Here is a 16,012-nt window from a genome sequence, read left to right as displayed (position 1 = left end):
AATCAAAACTGATACATTATTCCCTAATTAACCTTAAATATTTCCTGATGTTATTACATGTGCAATGTGGCAAGTTATAATAATACTGAGCAGAGCTGAATGAGTAAGTTTCTCTCAGGAAGTTAGCAGAATTTTTGTTAGTGGTTGTAATCTTCTAGTGGAATATAACTGCTTTATAATAAAGACAGTAATTTGGTTCCTACTCATATATGAACCAGGTGAAGGGTATAACCAGCTCCACCCTGGCCTGTTAAAAGAACCAAGCAAATTTATCCACTGCCCAGACAACTTCTTTCATAATCCAGACTCTCCTAAACACCATGTCAAAATGTACCATATTTTTCAGAGTATAAGACGCACCCTTTTCCTTCAAAAAAGAGGCTGAAAATTTAATTTGCCTCTTCAAACTCTTGGTGCGTCTTACATTCCGGTGTGTCTTATATCCTGAATGCAGCATTTTTTGCCTCCCGAAACCACGCTCCTTCACCAAAATGGCCTACATAGCCTTTAGGAGGCTTCCAGAATGTTCCTGGGGGCTGGGGAGGGAAGAAATGAGCAAAAAATGAGCCGTTTTTGCTCAATTTTGCCCCGCCCCCTTCCCAGGTGCACTCTATATGCCTCCTAAAAGCTATGCATGCCCTTTTTTTTGGACAAAAACCAGGCCGGTTTTTGTGGAAAACGGACTGTTTTTTGCTCCTTTTTGTGGTCCCCCACCCCCAGGAGCACTCTACAAGCCTCTTAAAGGCTATTCATGTCCTCTTTCATGCCTATTTTCGCAAAAACAGAGTAAAAAAACTTTTTAATTTGCCTCTTCAAAATCTTGGTGCGTCTTATACTCTGAAAAATACACTGATTAAAAGTCAAAAAGTTATATGAATTGTTCCTCTACAGAATGCAATGGCACAAAATTATTATTTTCAGGCAATCATTTATCTAACTTGGCAATTGAATGTTTAATGTCTCTGAATGTTTAAATTGAAAAAACAATTGGGTTACTAAAACATGACATCGTTTGCATTGTGTTTTAAACCAAACTCTCTGAACGAATCAACCTTAGAAGTATTTTCAGACAACTTATTTTCAGCACTGAGTTGTTCACTGTTGAGATAAATGCAAGACACTGTGGAGTTGTTTCTGGTAAGTTGATTTTCACCCATTTCTAATGTAGGATATTTCTTTTTGGGCTGAACTTTGTGCTTTCTTCGGACACTATGATCAAGGGAAGCATAACACATTTGGCGCTCAGCTGTCTGCTACAAAAAAAAGCAATTCATATTGATCATTCATGCCATTTAATATGTCAAACAGTTAACAGGGAAAGTAACAATTCAGTTGTATAATACACCTAAATGAAATATAAATTTGCAATTACGTGTTTGAACATTTGGTACTATCTAACAATGAAATTCAATGGTGAAAAAAGTAAGGTTCTACACTTAGGCAAGAAAAACCAAATGCGCAGGTACAGTATATGTCAGTGATGGCGAACCTATGGCACACGTGCCACAGGTGGCATGCGGAGCCATTTGTCAGGGCACGCGAGTTCACCCTTTTTTAAAGCTATTTTTCGCCCTCCCCAGGCTCCAGAGGCTTTATAGGAGGGCTTCCGGGGGGCAGGGGAGGCTGTTTTCTCCCTCCCCAGGCTCCTATAAAGCCTCTGGAGCCTGGGGAAGGCGAAAAAAAGCATGTAAAAATGGGAGGGGGAGCGCCTGTAGTGCGCGCATACGCACTGGGGGTCACACATTGCATTATGGGTGCAGCACTCCCGCACACAACCCCCCCTGCGCTCCCCCCACTTATGGCATGCAGGCAAAAAAAGGTTCGCCATCGCTGGTATATGTGGTACCTGGATCAATAGTAGTAACTCTTAGAGTTACTACTTGTTACTCTCAAGTTATTACTTGAGAGGAATCTTGGAGTCCTAGTGGATAATCGTTAATATGAGCCAGCAATGTGCTTCAGCTGCCAAAAAAGCCAACACAGTTCTGTTATGGAATAATAAGTCAAGTTAAAAATAATAACATATCTACATAGAATTGATGAAAAAGATTTATATATATTACAGGGCTGGAATTAAACTTTATATTGGCCGAGATTTTGCAAGTAACGTTCTGTATTTTAGGGCAGCTAAGATCCAGACAAATCATTTAGCACCATAAAGGGCCTTGAAAAAAGCCGTTAGAAATTAAATAACATTTATATAAACAAGAATGTACAAACCTGCACATCAGTGGTGGGTCTAGGAGAAGGGACATTCATTTGCTCATAGCAACTTTCATCTGAAAATAATTTTTGATGTAAAGTGTTTTAAAATAGTTACTCTATTATTATCAATCATATAAAGTTCTGAACTGACCTGTTATTTTATAATACCATGCAGCTATAACTATACTGTGCTGGTAAATACCTGACATACAGTATCTCACTTCCTCTAGATCAGACGTCAAACCTGTGATGACACATCGTTGTCACGTGACATCATAATTCTCTCCCCCCTTCAGTAAAACAGGTGGACATGGCCAGCGCATGTATCTGGCCCGCAGGCAGCGAGTTTGACACCCCTGCTCTAGTTTAAGGAAGGGCTTTTGGGGGAGCTCAGTATAGTACTCTGCATCCACTTTCTTGCTGGGTAGATATTTAAACTGAACTGAAGAAGCGATTTCATGGGTGGAAAAACAAAGTCCAGTTGCCTTTTGGAAAAGCACCTTTGAACCATGACCTGAATGACTGGGAATCTCCATAGACATGGAAATGTAAAAAAGATATGGGCTTCTCCACAGAGTTCATGAGAAATCTAAATTGTCACTCAAGCATGATTATATTGTAATTAGAAGAATTTACTTAATCTAGTTCCCTGCAATGATATTCCAGATCAACAGATCTTTAGTATATAAAGTTTTTTATCTTCTAATTCTACTGACAACATCACTAATATTGTCTACTAATTTTCAATGGCAACAGTTAACACAAATAATTCAAATAATCAACAACGATTACCATATATTTAATTGTTTTTATATTCATGGACCATTGATCCCAATAAAAGTGAATATAAAAGGTTTTATACATCCCTATTAAAGTGCCAATTATTTGAGATGTAAGAACAATCAGACCAAAATAAATCACTTCAGAATTTTTTGCACCTTTAATATAACCAGTGATGGGTTCCTACCAGTTTGGACCGGTTCGGCTGAACCGATAGTGATTTGGCGGCCTGGGTCACTGGAACCGGCAGCAATCCAGGCCTGCCATGCCCCCGAACTGGTTCTAGCCGCACCATAGGCATCGCCATCTTATTTTTTGCTTCTGCGCATGCAGAACAATTGTTATTGCACTGTGCATGCGTGTGCAGCATACATCAAGCACGCATGCACGGCGCAGACATGAGCAAACCGGCAGTAGTGCCTTCCAGAAACCACCCCTGAACATAATGTATAAGCTATATAATTCAATTGAAAAAACAAACTGACTTTTTTTTTGGGGGGGGGGGGGGATAACAATAAAAAAATTACAATAATGTGGTTATATAAGTGTGCCCACTCTCATAAGCAGGAATGCAATTGTGTTCAGAATTAACTCCATTCAAATTGATGTTATACAAGTCAGGACACATTTGCCTTTAATTAAAGTGATGCTGATCAAGCCCATATAAAGTTCAGCTATTCTAGCAGGATTTTCCTGTCATTTACTAGTGGCATCTTTCAGCAAAAATCATGGAAAAGCATACAAAGCATCAAACGGATCTCATTGTTGGAAGGTGTAAGTTAAGAGAAGCGTATAAAACCATTTCCAAGACATTAGCTATACCATAGAATACAATGAAGACAACCATACCAAGTGGAGAAATATGGCACAACAGTGAAATTATCAAGAACTTTTGATCCAAACTGATGAAAACAGCAAGAAGAAAACTGATCCAAAAGGCTACCAAGAGGAATTTCTGGCAAGCACTGGTTGTGTACTACATCTGACAACAATCTTTTCTGTTCTTCGTATGTTTGGGCTGTGAGGTAGGGTGGCAAGAGAGCAGCTTTTTCTTACAAAGAAAAACATCCAAACTGACTACATTAAGTCTGACAAAAGAATGGGGAAAAATATGTTATGGTCTGTTGAGACCAAGGCTGAACTTTCTTGGCTATAATTCCAATAAGTATGTTTAACAGGGGTGTGCACTTTTTATAGCCACTGTATGTTTCTATACATAAAATGCACTATCAATATTACAAAATATTTTAAAAGAGGAACATTTGTTATCAACTTTTTGCTGTATTAAAGAATCTTAGGAAATGTCTAAGATGGGGAATTTCCAAATCCCATCCAAACCTTAGTATATTTGAGAGAGAGAAAGAGAGAGAGAGAGAGAGAACTATTGTTGTGAAGAAAATAGGAGAAGGAAGTGTTCTGTCCCGTGATTCTAATAAATATGGAGACACAGGTTTGGCTGTCTGCCATGACTAATTACATAGATAAAACCACCCCTTGGCTAGGAGCCTAGACCGCTATCTTCAAGAAACCAAGATTAGACTTAGGGAATGCTTTCTCAACAGCTAGTAAAATGGACTGTTGTTTCCTGCAAAGATTGCCCTCCTGTCGCTCCACCTATAAACTCTTTGGGAGGGGCCACACCTTTAGCCAGCTGTCCCTACTTGCTTCTATGATGTCTTCTCCACAGCTGTTTCTTTCTCCTCTCAGCTCTACACACACGCACATCAGGGACAACCTCCCTCTGTTCCTCTTCACCGCTCCCTGACTCAGATGCCACCTGGTGGTCAACAGGCCTCCCTAGTTCCTGCTCTGACTCCAAACACCTTCCAGAGTCTTCCTCATCCTCCAGAGCAGTCCCACAATGGTCTGAGCTGTCAGTCCATCAACAGCTCAGCCGGCTGCTGCTGGGCCACAATAGGAAGTTATGTTGGATATGTTCTCCACCATGAGTTATTTGTAAACATAATAAAGGCAGGATATAAATTAAATAAACAATTAAGCATGAACTATTATATTCTTCCGTTAAACTGCAACATCGTCTTCCAGAAAAGAAGGAAAGAAAAAGTGGTAATGCCTACAACTATTAGTTCAAGTTAGTCATAGGAATCTAAATGCAATGAATAGATAAATTTATCTATAACTTACTTAGCATCTCCTGATGGTAGGGATTAAGATTGTCATAAACTGGATAAGCTTCTTCATGACATTCCTCATTGCTGTAAAAGAATGCAAGACAGTTTTAAAACAAACAATGTGGACATATTCTATTAAATTGTATTGCATAATTGTTTAGAAAAATATTATTTATATGACTAGGTGATTTATTTTAGTTTTAACTGTTTTTGAATAAACAATTATTTGAAAATAATAAATTGGATTCCAATATATCTCCCTTCCCCGCTGCACTTCCTGCTCCACCGCCCACCTTTTAATTCATATTACTTTAATTGTTTATTGTTGTTTTTCTTGTTTCATTGCTTTATTAATGTTAAGTTTACATTTTTCATCATTTTTTCTGTGTTTTTTTTTACTGATGTAAGCTGTCCAGAGTAAATTGAGCAAATAAATTTAGCTAACAAAGAAACATAAATAAAGTAAACAGATTCCTGATGTTCACCATAGAAGATGCAAACATGGCTGCTTCTGATTTCTCCTCTTCTATTTCCAGCAGTCCCCTGAAAATCTAATCATTGTGAAATGTTTTTGAATATTAGTATCTCTGGTTGATAGTTATGTTATTGGTTTGAGCTCTGAGCTTGGCGATTTGGTTGCAAACATTTCATCCCCATTTGAGGAGACATCTTCAGTGCACTTTGAATTGTGCTTGTCTGGGAGCACTGCCCTTTAAATACCTTTCTGAGTCCTAGTCTGACTTCAGGTTGTGTGATTGGCTGGCTACAGTTGCTTTGTGATTTTAAGTACCATCTGTGTGATGTAATTAGTGCTGCTATTGTTTTTCAGCTCAACATAGCACAGTTCTACAGACTCCTGAAAGTACACAAACAAAACACCTCACTCCAGCTGATTGTCTCACTCTCTAGCATACCCACCTACAACCTTGCTAAAGAAATGTGGAAACGCCTAAAGAACCTAATTGCTGACTCACAATACTCCATAAACAATTCCTGGACAGGTTCAAACACCTACGTATTGACAAAGACTAAACAATGATATTATTTGATGTTACCGCATTATTCATATCTGTAGACTTCAAACTGGCAGTTGACCTAATCAAAGAACTACTGGACAATACACAGCTACCAAAAGAACCACTCACAACAGAAAGCCCATGCAAACTCCTCCAACTGTGCCTAACCACCCACTTCAAATTTGACTGAGAGACTTATGAACAACTGAAAGGATCACTCATGGGATTGCCCATATCTGGCCTGGTTGCAGAAGTTGTCGTGCAAAAGATCAAAGAGACTGTACACCCACAAATAAACCCCAAGCTATGGGTATGTTACATTGATGACACCTTTGTGATAGACAAACGCAATCAGGTTGATCAAACCTACCAAATGATCAACAGCATCTTCGTGGCTATCCAATTTACAATAGAAACTGACAACTGAAAATGACAACAAACTGCTATTTCTGGACATCCTTGTAACCAGAACCACCAATGGCCAACTAACATTAGTGTACAGGAATGCAGTGCACACAGATCTAATCCTCAACTTCCAGAGCAACCAAAATGCCATGAAAAAAGCTGCATCAGAATACCGTTTGGGAGAGCCGAATCCCATTGCAACCCCATGGAAGCCAGATGAGCAGAAGACCAGCACTTATACAAATAGAGAAAAACAAATACCCATGAAACCTCATCCAGAGATGCCTACACACAAACACATGAAGCAACACAACTATCACAAAAACAACAATGACCAGATGACACAATGACTCATCAATTTTGTTGTATTTAAGTACAATGACAATAAAGATTATACTTATGTACCACAATCCCCTATGTGCAAAATATTTCAGAAATGTGGGCAAGATTGCTGAGCCAACCCAACCTCACAAACCAACTTCAACCCTCAGATGGATCCTATCAAAACCGAAAGGGCAGACAGAAACAAACCAACCAGGCATCGTATACAGCGATGGCGAACCTTTTTTGGCTCGTGTGCCACAAGTGGGGGGAGCGCGGGGGGGTTGTGTGCGGGCGTGCCGCACCCATAATGCAACGCACCCCCCCCCCAGTGCGCATGCGTGCACAATGCACCCATTTTTACATGTTTTTTTCGCCCTCCCCAGGCTCCAGAGGCTTTATAGGAGCCTGGGGAGGGTGAAAAGAGCCTCCCCCGCCCCCCGGAGGCTCTCCGGAGGCTTCAGGGACCATCCCGAGGCTTCCCTGAAGCCTTCAGAATGCTTAAAACGACCCTCCGAGCAACCCGGAAGTGACTTCCGGTTTGCTCGGAAGGTGGTTTTAAGCGCTCTGAAGGCTTCAGGGAAGCCCCCAGATGGTCCTTGAAGCCTCTGGGGATGTGGGGGAGGCTCTTTTCGCCATCCCCAGGCTCCTATAAAGCCTCTGGAGCCTGGGGAAGGGGAAAAATAGCTTTTAAAAAGGTGAACTCAGCTGGCCAGCGTGCGCATGCACGCTGGCCAGCTGACAGGGCAGCGCCTTGTGTGCCCTGACAAATGGCTCCACGTGCCACTTGTGGCACGCGTGCCATAGGTTCGCCATCACGGGTATATCAGATCCATATCAACAACTGCAAGAACAATGTCAGCTGAAGAAGAAGAAAGCTATCAACCAAACTGCATGAACACTTCCCGGCCATCTAGAGAAATGACCCTCCATCCCTCATGTCCGTCCATGAAGACTCAAAAGGACACAAATTCAATCTAACTGGGACCACAGTTGTAACTCAGGCGAAGTCAAGAGAAGAAAGGGAAATCCTGGAAGCCTGGTTTTCCACCAATAAATCAATAAACAGACACATTGACATTGATCCAATCTACCAACACTCAGAATGAAAGAACAACATCAACCATGATCCTGAAGGCAGCATTTAAAGACCAATGAACAGCCATGCTGCAAACAGTTATAACTCGATAGATCATAAGAAATTGGACCACATCACACATAGCTGATCAAGTCAACCCGAAGCCAGACCATGACATCATCATAAGATATCTGAACAACAATACCAGCACTAATTTATATCACACACATGGTACTTAAAACCAAGAACTATGACTCAGTAACTCCAACCAATCACACAACCCGATATCAGACCAGGACTCAGAAAGGTATTTAAAGGCCAGGGCTCCCCAGACACGCACAATCCAAAGTGAAGTGAAAATATCTCCTCAAATGGGGACGAAACGTTTGCAACAAGATTACCCAGCTTGGAGCTCAAATCAACAACATATCGAATCAGCGTGTGAGCATTATTATTAATTCCAGCAAATTAAGTTCCAATTTTAAACAATATAAAAATAATTTTAGTAGGATCCTGAAGTGTTCCAAAAATGTATCAGCCACATAGGTTAAATTGGGATCTAGAATACATGGATAAAGGGTCTTTCCATGTAAGCACACCATCTCAAAAAAGGAAGACTTTTGCCATACCTTGAATAATATTCATTATAATCTTCACAAATTTTGCCTGGAAAAGATTTTGAAGAAATCAGCAAAATTTAATAAACAAGTGTTTGGCATTTCTATATAACTTATTTTTAAAGATGTGATAGTTCTTTATTTCTTTATAAAGATACTGCAAAGATAAGGTGGAATGCACTCTGCATTTTCCTTTCCTACCATAGACGGTATAATTCAGTGCTATCTCTGGCTTCTATCTAAAGCCTATTCTCTTTCTGGTCTGCCAGAATTCCCCAGGCTCTTGTTCCCATCTCCACTTTTTCTTCCTCTTTCTACTTTGCTAAACCTACAAAGCAGTCTTCATGCAATAAATAGCAAAGAACCAGTTATAGCCAGGATTTATACTGCATGTATTGTACATTGTATATTGCACATAGACTGCTTTATAAGTTTGGGTAGAGCAGTGATCCAAATCCAAAATGTTTCTATATACTCATATAGCCTAGAGTGCTTTTCAAGAAATAAAAGTACCAACGATACTATATGTAGAGATTGTATTTTTCCCCTTTTTCAGAAGTCTTTGAAAAAAGCTGATTGCATATGTGTTGATTTAAAACTTGGAAATAAAAAAATAGACTTAAATCATGCAACTTTCACTGCAGTTATGGAGTTGAGGGTTAGTTGCTAATGTTGGTAAGGGTATGCATGTGTGAAAATAAATGGAATGCTACTGAGCAAAGGGGAGACAGGATAAGTCATATCTCCTTTAGAATTCAATGTATCTGTGCAAAAAATGTATAAGACTGCTTGCAGAAATATATTGCTGGGAATAGGGATATAAGTGAAGCAGTAATGCAAAAGAAAATGTGTTTGCTGAGAATCTATACTATCTACAACAAAATTTGATGTTACAAATAGTACTGTTCTGAACATTTGTATACCAAACACTAAGGTAATTATGTTTTAAAATGGAATAAATGATTGAAAGTGAATGCCAAAAATTAAAAGTAATTAAATTAATATGGTTACATCAAGGCAGAAGTTTTACGAGAAGTGATAGATGCATGGAGAAAGTTTAAGAAACGGAAATGCTAGTAGAAAGAGAGTAGGTAACATGAGCTGATCTGAGGCACATTTATTTGTTGAGAAAAATAACAATGGCTGTGTATAAGTGTGTTTGTACTCAATTTTTTTTTGTGGAAATGGGTGTTTGCTATGTCATGAAAAACACAAAAGTTGAATGCCAGAGGAATGGAATACTTAAAAGGATTGTCTGATAAAACAAGAAGTAATAGGGGCAAGAATGAATGGGTGCTGGACTAAATGAATGGGTCAAGTGGAAGCAAAAGACTAAGGAAGATGGCTGGATGGGTTCATGCAATTCAGAGAGGGAAGGAAGTAAGGGAGGGAGAGAGGGAGAGAACTATTAAAAAGCAAAATGCCAATTTATGACACATTATATACCAAGCAGGACATAAGAATGGTGAGCAAAGATAGAAATGCCACGGGATAAGGTACTCAATGGTACTGAGTTAGAAATCATTGGTCTTTTTCTTATGTCCTGTCTTTCATATCTTTGCTTACTGTTTTGTTATTCCCATTCTATGCTTTCTATAACAGGAACAAAAAACAACAACAAATAGTTAAATATATGTACAGTATACTGTATGTGTATGTAGTATTGTAGCTTTGATGTGCAGTGTTCCACAAATTTTATGAACTTTTGCTGAATCCTTTTTTAAAATAATAGCTGTAGGTTAGAGACATTAAAATTTATTTCTGTTTTCTGGCTGAGAGTGGTGGTGCTGGCAGTGGCTGTAGAATTTCATTGTCAGCTCATATGCTACCTGAAGGCATTTGGCTTTTCTATGACAACTAAAGGCATCTGCACAAAGTAATAGGAATTCAGCAGATTATATAATTACTAGAAACAGCTGGAAAGAAGCTTCAACAGCCATCATGCTATAATAGTCATTTACTAAGGCTTAAACTTGACAAATGCCTACAGTTTCTTCTAACTACATCTGGCACAGTGAACATGGCTAACTTTTGAATTGGATGATGCTTCATCTTGTTAAAGTTAAAGGTTCCCTTCACACAAATGTGCTAGTCTTTCCCGACTCTAGAGGATGGTGCTAATCTCCATTTCAAAGCCGAAGAGCCAGCACTGTCCGAAGATTTCTTCGTGGTCATGTGGCTGGCATGACTAAATGCCAAAGACGCACAGAACACTGTTACCTTCCCACCAAAAGTGATCCCTATTTTTCTACTTGCATTTTTACATGTTTTCGAACTGCTAGGTTGGCAGAAGCTGGGACAAGTAACTGGAGCTCACTCCGTTACATAGTGCTAGGGCTTCAAACCGCTGAACTGCCGACCTTAGGATCAACAAGCTCAGCATCTTAGCCACTGAGCCACCATGTCCCTTCCTCTTCTTCTTGTTAAACCACAACTTAAAGTATCTTATTAAGTATAAATATATCTGAGATTATTTTGAATCTGCCCTTAGTTAAAATTAGCACTACCTTTACTGAGATCAGATAAAGAATTACACTTTTTATTCCATTGCAGATGAAACTGAAATCTCACTTCCTGCTATTTCTGTAATGTACAGTATTCTAGTAAATAGTGTTGTATTTCTTGTGGTGGGAGCTTATTTTCATTAGTTCACTGCTGCCATTTTACTCATATGAATACATTCATTAAGGCTTAGTTTAATTTAACAGTCTTCAAATTATGCCAATATATATTAATATCAAATATATATTTTGAGACACTAGCTTACTACCATCAATTATGTTATCATATTGATTTACATTAGATCAGAATATTGGTACAGTATTGTTTAGGCTAATGCTAGAAGCTACTAGGCTGCAGATTTTATCAGACTCCAAGGGACCTCAGCAACAATCTGCAGAGCTATTGGTCAAAATCTATCTTCTTATACAGGTAGTTCATTTCTATCCCAGGGATAAATCTGTTGAGTATTTAAGTAAACTTGTTGTGTATTCTCTACTATTCAGCCATTACCTCTCTTTTTGCTTAGTTGTATATCAGAATTGCAGCTAAATTATTCGATTCTATTTAATTTTATTTGAAATTGTATTTGTTTTCCTTTGATCTACAAAAAACCTGAGTTTTTTTATTTATATAGTTCCTATGACATTAATGACTCTATCATAGGAAAAAACATTAACAGTCATACTCCTCTTCTACATATGTCCCTTCAGCTTTCCTTACCTTTTTGTTTCTTGTTTTTTAAGAAGTCTAAAACATTTTTTAGTAAAGAAATTATCATAATAACAGTTACAAAAGAAAGAGGTATCCAGCAAATGGTACACTGATTAGCTTCCATTCCTGTAAAAAGATAACAAATGTAAACACAAATAAGAATTTTGTTCATTTAAATTTTTCAATTCAGCATTCATCTGACATATGCATGTATGTATTTCACAAACACAAACACTACTTCTTTTTTCTTTGAAAGTATCTTTGGATATCAGTAAAATACATTATATATGTTCAAATTCTGAATAACTAATTGTATCTGTGTGTTCCCATTTGAAATGTATAATTTTGTTTGCTCATATATTGAAAAAATGGATATCCATTTTTCTAATATTAAGGCATAACCAGTTAACAATTACTATATAATTGTTAAAGAAAGAAAAAAAATGTAAATTCTACTTCAGGAATGTTTTAAAAAAATGACTGCATAGGAACATGGGAAATTACAAACCTGTATTAATTCTAAATGTTTGTGCTAATTCTGCAAACTCTATGAAGAATGTGTCAGAAAGGTTGTAATTCTTTTTTCCAGAAATTTTGAAACTATTGCATGAATAACAAAACAAGTAAGTCTGGAAAATGAAAATATGTGCACTTTGCTTTATTTGCTGACAAATTTACATCTTTTAAAAATAGATAGTTTATGTACAGAATATCAGAGAAAACATCTCAATGAAACTATCCAAAAGTGTCGAATAATGACAAATTTTGTTTTCTCTAAAAATCTGGTCAGTAATCAAACAGAGCAGGTAACATTGACAAACGTATGAGAAATATAGGAAAACATAGAAGAATATTAAGCAAGTCAACATTCAAAACAAAACGGAGTTTAATGAAATGTATTCTAAGATTTGTACTACCTACCTGTGCTGCCACAGTGCTGTAAGTTCGAACTTCAACAGCTATGCTGATTAACTTCTAGCACAAAGAAAACTGCGCAAAGACACCTTTGCAACATTTATTCTGGAGCTACAGGTCCAGACAGGTAAGGATTTGTGCCTTGCCCTGCCTCCTCTCTATCCTTAGACCCAAAGTGCCTTAGTGACTTTCAGTCACAATCATCTGCCGCACAGTGGCCAGCTTCTTTCCTTACTGCAAAAACAAATGCAATAAGGAAAGTACCCAGAGTGGTTAGGAGTATCTGTAATGATGGTCACTGGGTTTCATAGTGGCAAGCATGGCAGGGAGATCAAAGCTCCACCCCTTTTAATGTATGGCACAGCATTGCAGACTTGCAAAAGGAAACAAGGCTTCAATCACTCAGTTCTGCCTGCCATTTTGCAGCCGGTGACTATCACAACAGATATCCCTGATTGATTGGAGTACTTTTTTCTCCCATTCCAGCATCTTTTGCATTCAATTTTATCCTATCCCAAGCCAATGTGCTAAATGTCACACTTTGTGACATTGCTATCACAGTTATGATAATAATGCAATGAAGGCCATGATTTTCCCAACTGCCGACAGTCACTTTTAACTGCTTTGGCTCTGCTGCCACTCTTCAGTTGCTGCCAACTTCTCTCCAAGGCCACTTTAGCTGGGCAGCAGGAAAGGTCAAGAATCTATCTGCCTGTGTAATGCCTGCCTCACACATCGCAAAGCACGGTCCAGACATTCCACGGACTGCTTATCTACACATGTGAAAAAGTAAAAACCTTTTGCTTTCACCAACAGGCATATTGGCAGTGATTCAAGCAAGAAAGGGCTCTGGGGTAGAGGCACAGGCTGTCTATCAGATTTTTTTAAAGAAGCTGAGGCAGGTGAGCAAGAGAGAACAAGAAAGATAAGCGAGTGAATAAAACTCTTAAATGAGCAAACGTAAGTAAAAAAGCTCAGCAAATAAGAGAGAGAGAGAGAGAGAGAGAGAGAGAGAGAGAGAGAGAGAGAGAGAGAGAGAGAGAGATGAGAAGCAATCAAGAGACAAAGAGAAGAAAGCAAACAACATAATGAGAAATCTTATAAGAAGAAACCCTCTAAGAAGCAAGAAACACCAAATGAGAGAGACAACATGAAAAATAACAAACACAAGAGCATTGTAGCAAGAGAGGCAGATATTAGCAGGACTTTAGTGGCGACTCTTTAGTGGGGGCTGGAGTGTCTGATCCACAGGATGAATGTGGGCTTCTAGCAAAGCAGGAAAACTGTAACCCCACAAATCAGGTTCTGGCAGATGACCAAACCAATATGTTGCCAAATGTCAAAGCTCACTTCTTGTCTCAGCCTGATCCCATACTATGGAGAGCGAGTAGTAGATGTTTTGTCCCACTTGCAGGATATTCACCAATGGTTGGACGCCTGTTGCCCCATCATCAAATCAGGTTAACACTTCGATGACAAGACAATGCAAATTATACCAGCTTTTGAGTTGCTATGGTTCTTGGTTGGAAGAATGTTAAAGAATGCAGTAACAGGGTCAGATATACCCCTATCCCAAAGGTGCTTTTTCAAGAGGCAACTGGACTTTTTTTTGTTTTTCCTTGAAGAAATTTCACCTCTCAACCAAGAAGCTTCTTCAATTTTGAAGGATTTTAGCCTAGGACATCTTAGCCGTCATTATATCAAAATAACAAAATTTTGGGGCTGTAGAATTCAATCAAAAGATTTAACTAACAGAGTTAAATTATTCTTAGTTGTTAGAGGACTTTCCAGTGATTGCATATAAACTCTGAATCCCTCAGCCTGAAAAGACTATGCCGAGACTCTATTAATAAGGTCATTTATCCTATTTTTAAATATATATATATACGTATTAAAGCTTCATTGAAATTGTTGTGTTTCTTGATTTAATTGTTGTGATCTTGATTTAATTATGCTTACTTTGTTGTATTTCATTTATTACAACTGTTCTTCTATTCATTCTCCTAATGAATTTTAATTGTGTGAAAGTAAACCTTAGTGGTACACTAGCATTGTAATATAAATAAGTTTTCATAGAAATAAAATATGATAACCAGTGGCTTGGATCCACCTTGCTTTTGCTTATGCAAAAGACCCATTTTTTTTTACTCTCTATTCTGTTTCTCTCTCTCTCTCTCACACACACACACTAAAATATATAGACATTACATTAAGATCTTATGATTCCCACAAACAATATTACAGAACGAGTGAAAGAATTTACAGCAAGAAATATTGTTTTACCAGCATTATTCCATTAAAACAAATATGCTGCAAAATTTGCAGGTTTTCAGCAGTACACACTTTGTCTCAGATGGACGTATGGCTTTAGCTACTGGGTGATATGTCAGCAGCATTAGACTTCAAAAAGTAGGTAGGCCATGATAAATAACTAAGATATATGAGAATTAAATTTGATTTATATAATTAAAATAAAATTAATATCATTATTCCCTAGGTATTTCAATATTTCCCTTCTATTGCATTGAAATTATGATTGAGAGGCAAACTTTTAGAGGGGTTCTGGAGTAACATTGCTTGGAGCTTTGATATGTGTAGCTATGATTTAGATAATATTTAGATATCTCTGGCAGAAATCAATCAAATTGATCAAAATGAAATGTAATTTGTAGAAAAAATACTAAAAAGGAATCACTACGATATCACTCACATCTATCGTTTTGTTTTTAAGTGTAGCTATTCTATTTCTATAGAATATAGAAAACATAATACTATCAAAATCTTTGGTAACATCTCATCATCTTCAAAATTCTGCATAGAATATAATCATAATGATTAACACCAATTAGTGAATCTCCACAGACGTTATCGCTCTACAAAAACTTTATTAAGACTACAGTATGAATATACATGCATTCATGTTTCCTTTTATATCAACTCTGATTCAATCTAATCAGACTTCTCCCACTGTTACTGTACTGGGGTTAACACATCTTGTAAAATTGCTGAAATATTATTTTTAATTGCATATCTATAACTGTCCCTTTCTTACTGTCATTAACATACGTAATCTTCAAGCAATGACACTCATTTCTGGGGGGGAAATATGCAAGAGCAGACTCTTTATTTCCTATCAGTAAAGTGATTTTATTGCCTACTTCTTGTAGTAATGTTCTTAACTTACAACCCTGTTTTTGCAATGCTGTATGGAACTTTTTTAAAGCAACTACCTCAGTCAGACTTAATCATACACTCACTTGTCATTAGAAGTGATACCTTCATTTTGTCAAAAAATGTCCAGATTACAACGTAATTCTATATGGGTAATTC

The 16,012-nt window shown here is 37.8% G+C and overlaps 1 protein-coding gene across 3 annotated transcripts; it reads right to left on the bottom strand.

Annotated features, from left to right (window-relative positions):
- Window positions 1–749: 749 nt before the first annotated feature.
- On the bottom strand, window positions 750–12,867 carry TRAT1 (T cell receptor associated transmembrane adaptor 1). Of its 3 annotated transcripts, none has more exons than XM_081949939.1 (7): window positions 12,689–12,867; window positions 12,276–12,396; window positions 11,777–11,893; window positions 8,567–8,603; window positions 5,131–5,201; window positions 2,221–2,279; window positions 750–1,253 (listed from the first exon to the last, which is right to left on the bottom strand). In XM_081949939.1, the coding sequence occupies exons 3-7, from the start codon at window positions 11,889–11,891 to the stop codon at window positions 996–998; spliced, it is 540 nt and encodes a 179-aa protein (XP_081806065.1). In that variant the 5' UTR covers window positions 11,892–11,893; window positions 12,276–12,396; window positions 12,689–12,867; the 3' UTR covers window positions 750–995. The 3 variants fall into 3 exon arrangements, with proteins under 3 accessions (XP_081806065.1, XP_081806067.1, XP_081806066.1); XM_081949941.1 differs by having other exon boundaries at window positions 750–1,250; XM_081949940.1 differs by lacking the exon at window positions 12,276–12,396.
- Between the last annotated feature and the right edge of the window lie 3,145 nt (window positions 12,868–16,012).

This window comes from Natrix helvetica, assembly GCF_964273705.1.
Source record: "Natrix helvetica genome assembly, chromosome: 4".
NCBI classification, from domain to species: Eukaryota; Metazoa; Chordata; class Lepidosauria; order Squamata; family Natricidae; genus Natrix; species Natrix helvetica.
The sequence above is the reverse complement of the archived record's forward strand: the minus strand, read 5'-3'. Positions and strand labels throughout refer to the sequence as shown.

Excerpts from the sequence above, each read along its gene's own strand:
- TRAT1 (XM_081949939.1), bottom strand. The coding sequence starts at position 11,891 with ATGGAAGCTAATCAGTGTACCATTTGCTGGATACCTCTTTCTTTTGTA. Across the intron at positions 8,604-11,776 it reads AAAAAACAAGAAACAAAAAG|GCAAAATTTGTGAAGATTAT; the intron begins GTAAGGAAAGCT and ends AATCTTTTCCAG. Across the intron at positions 2,280-5,130 it reads CTACCATCAGGAGATGCTAA|ATGAAAGTTGCTATGAGCAA; the intron begins GTAAGTTATAGA and ends AATTATTTTCAG.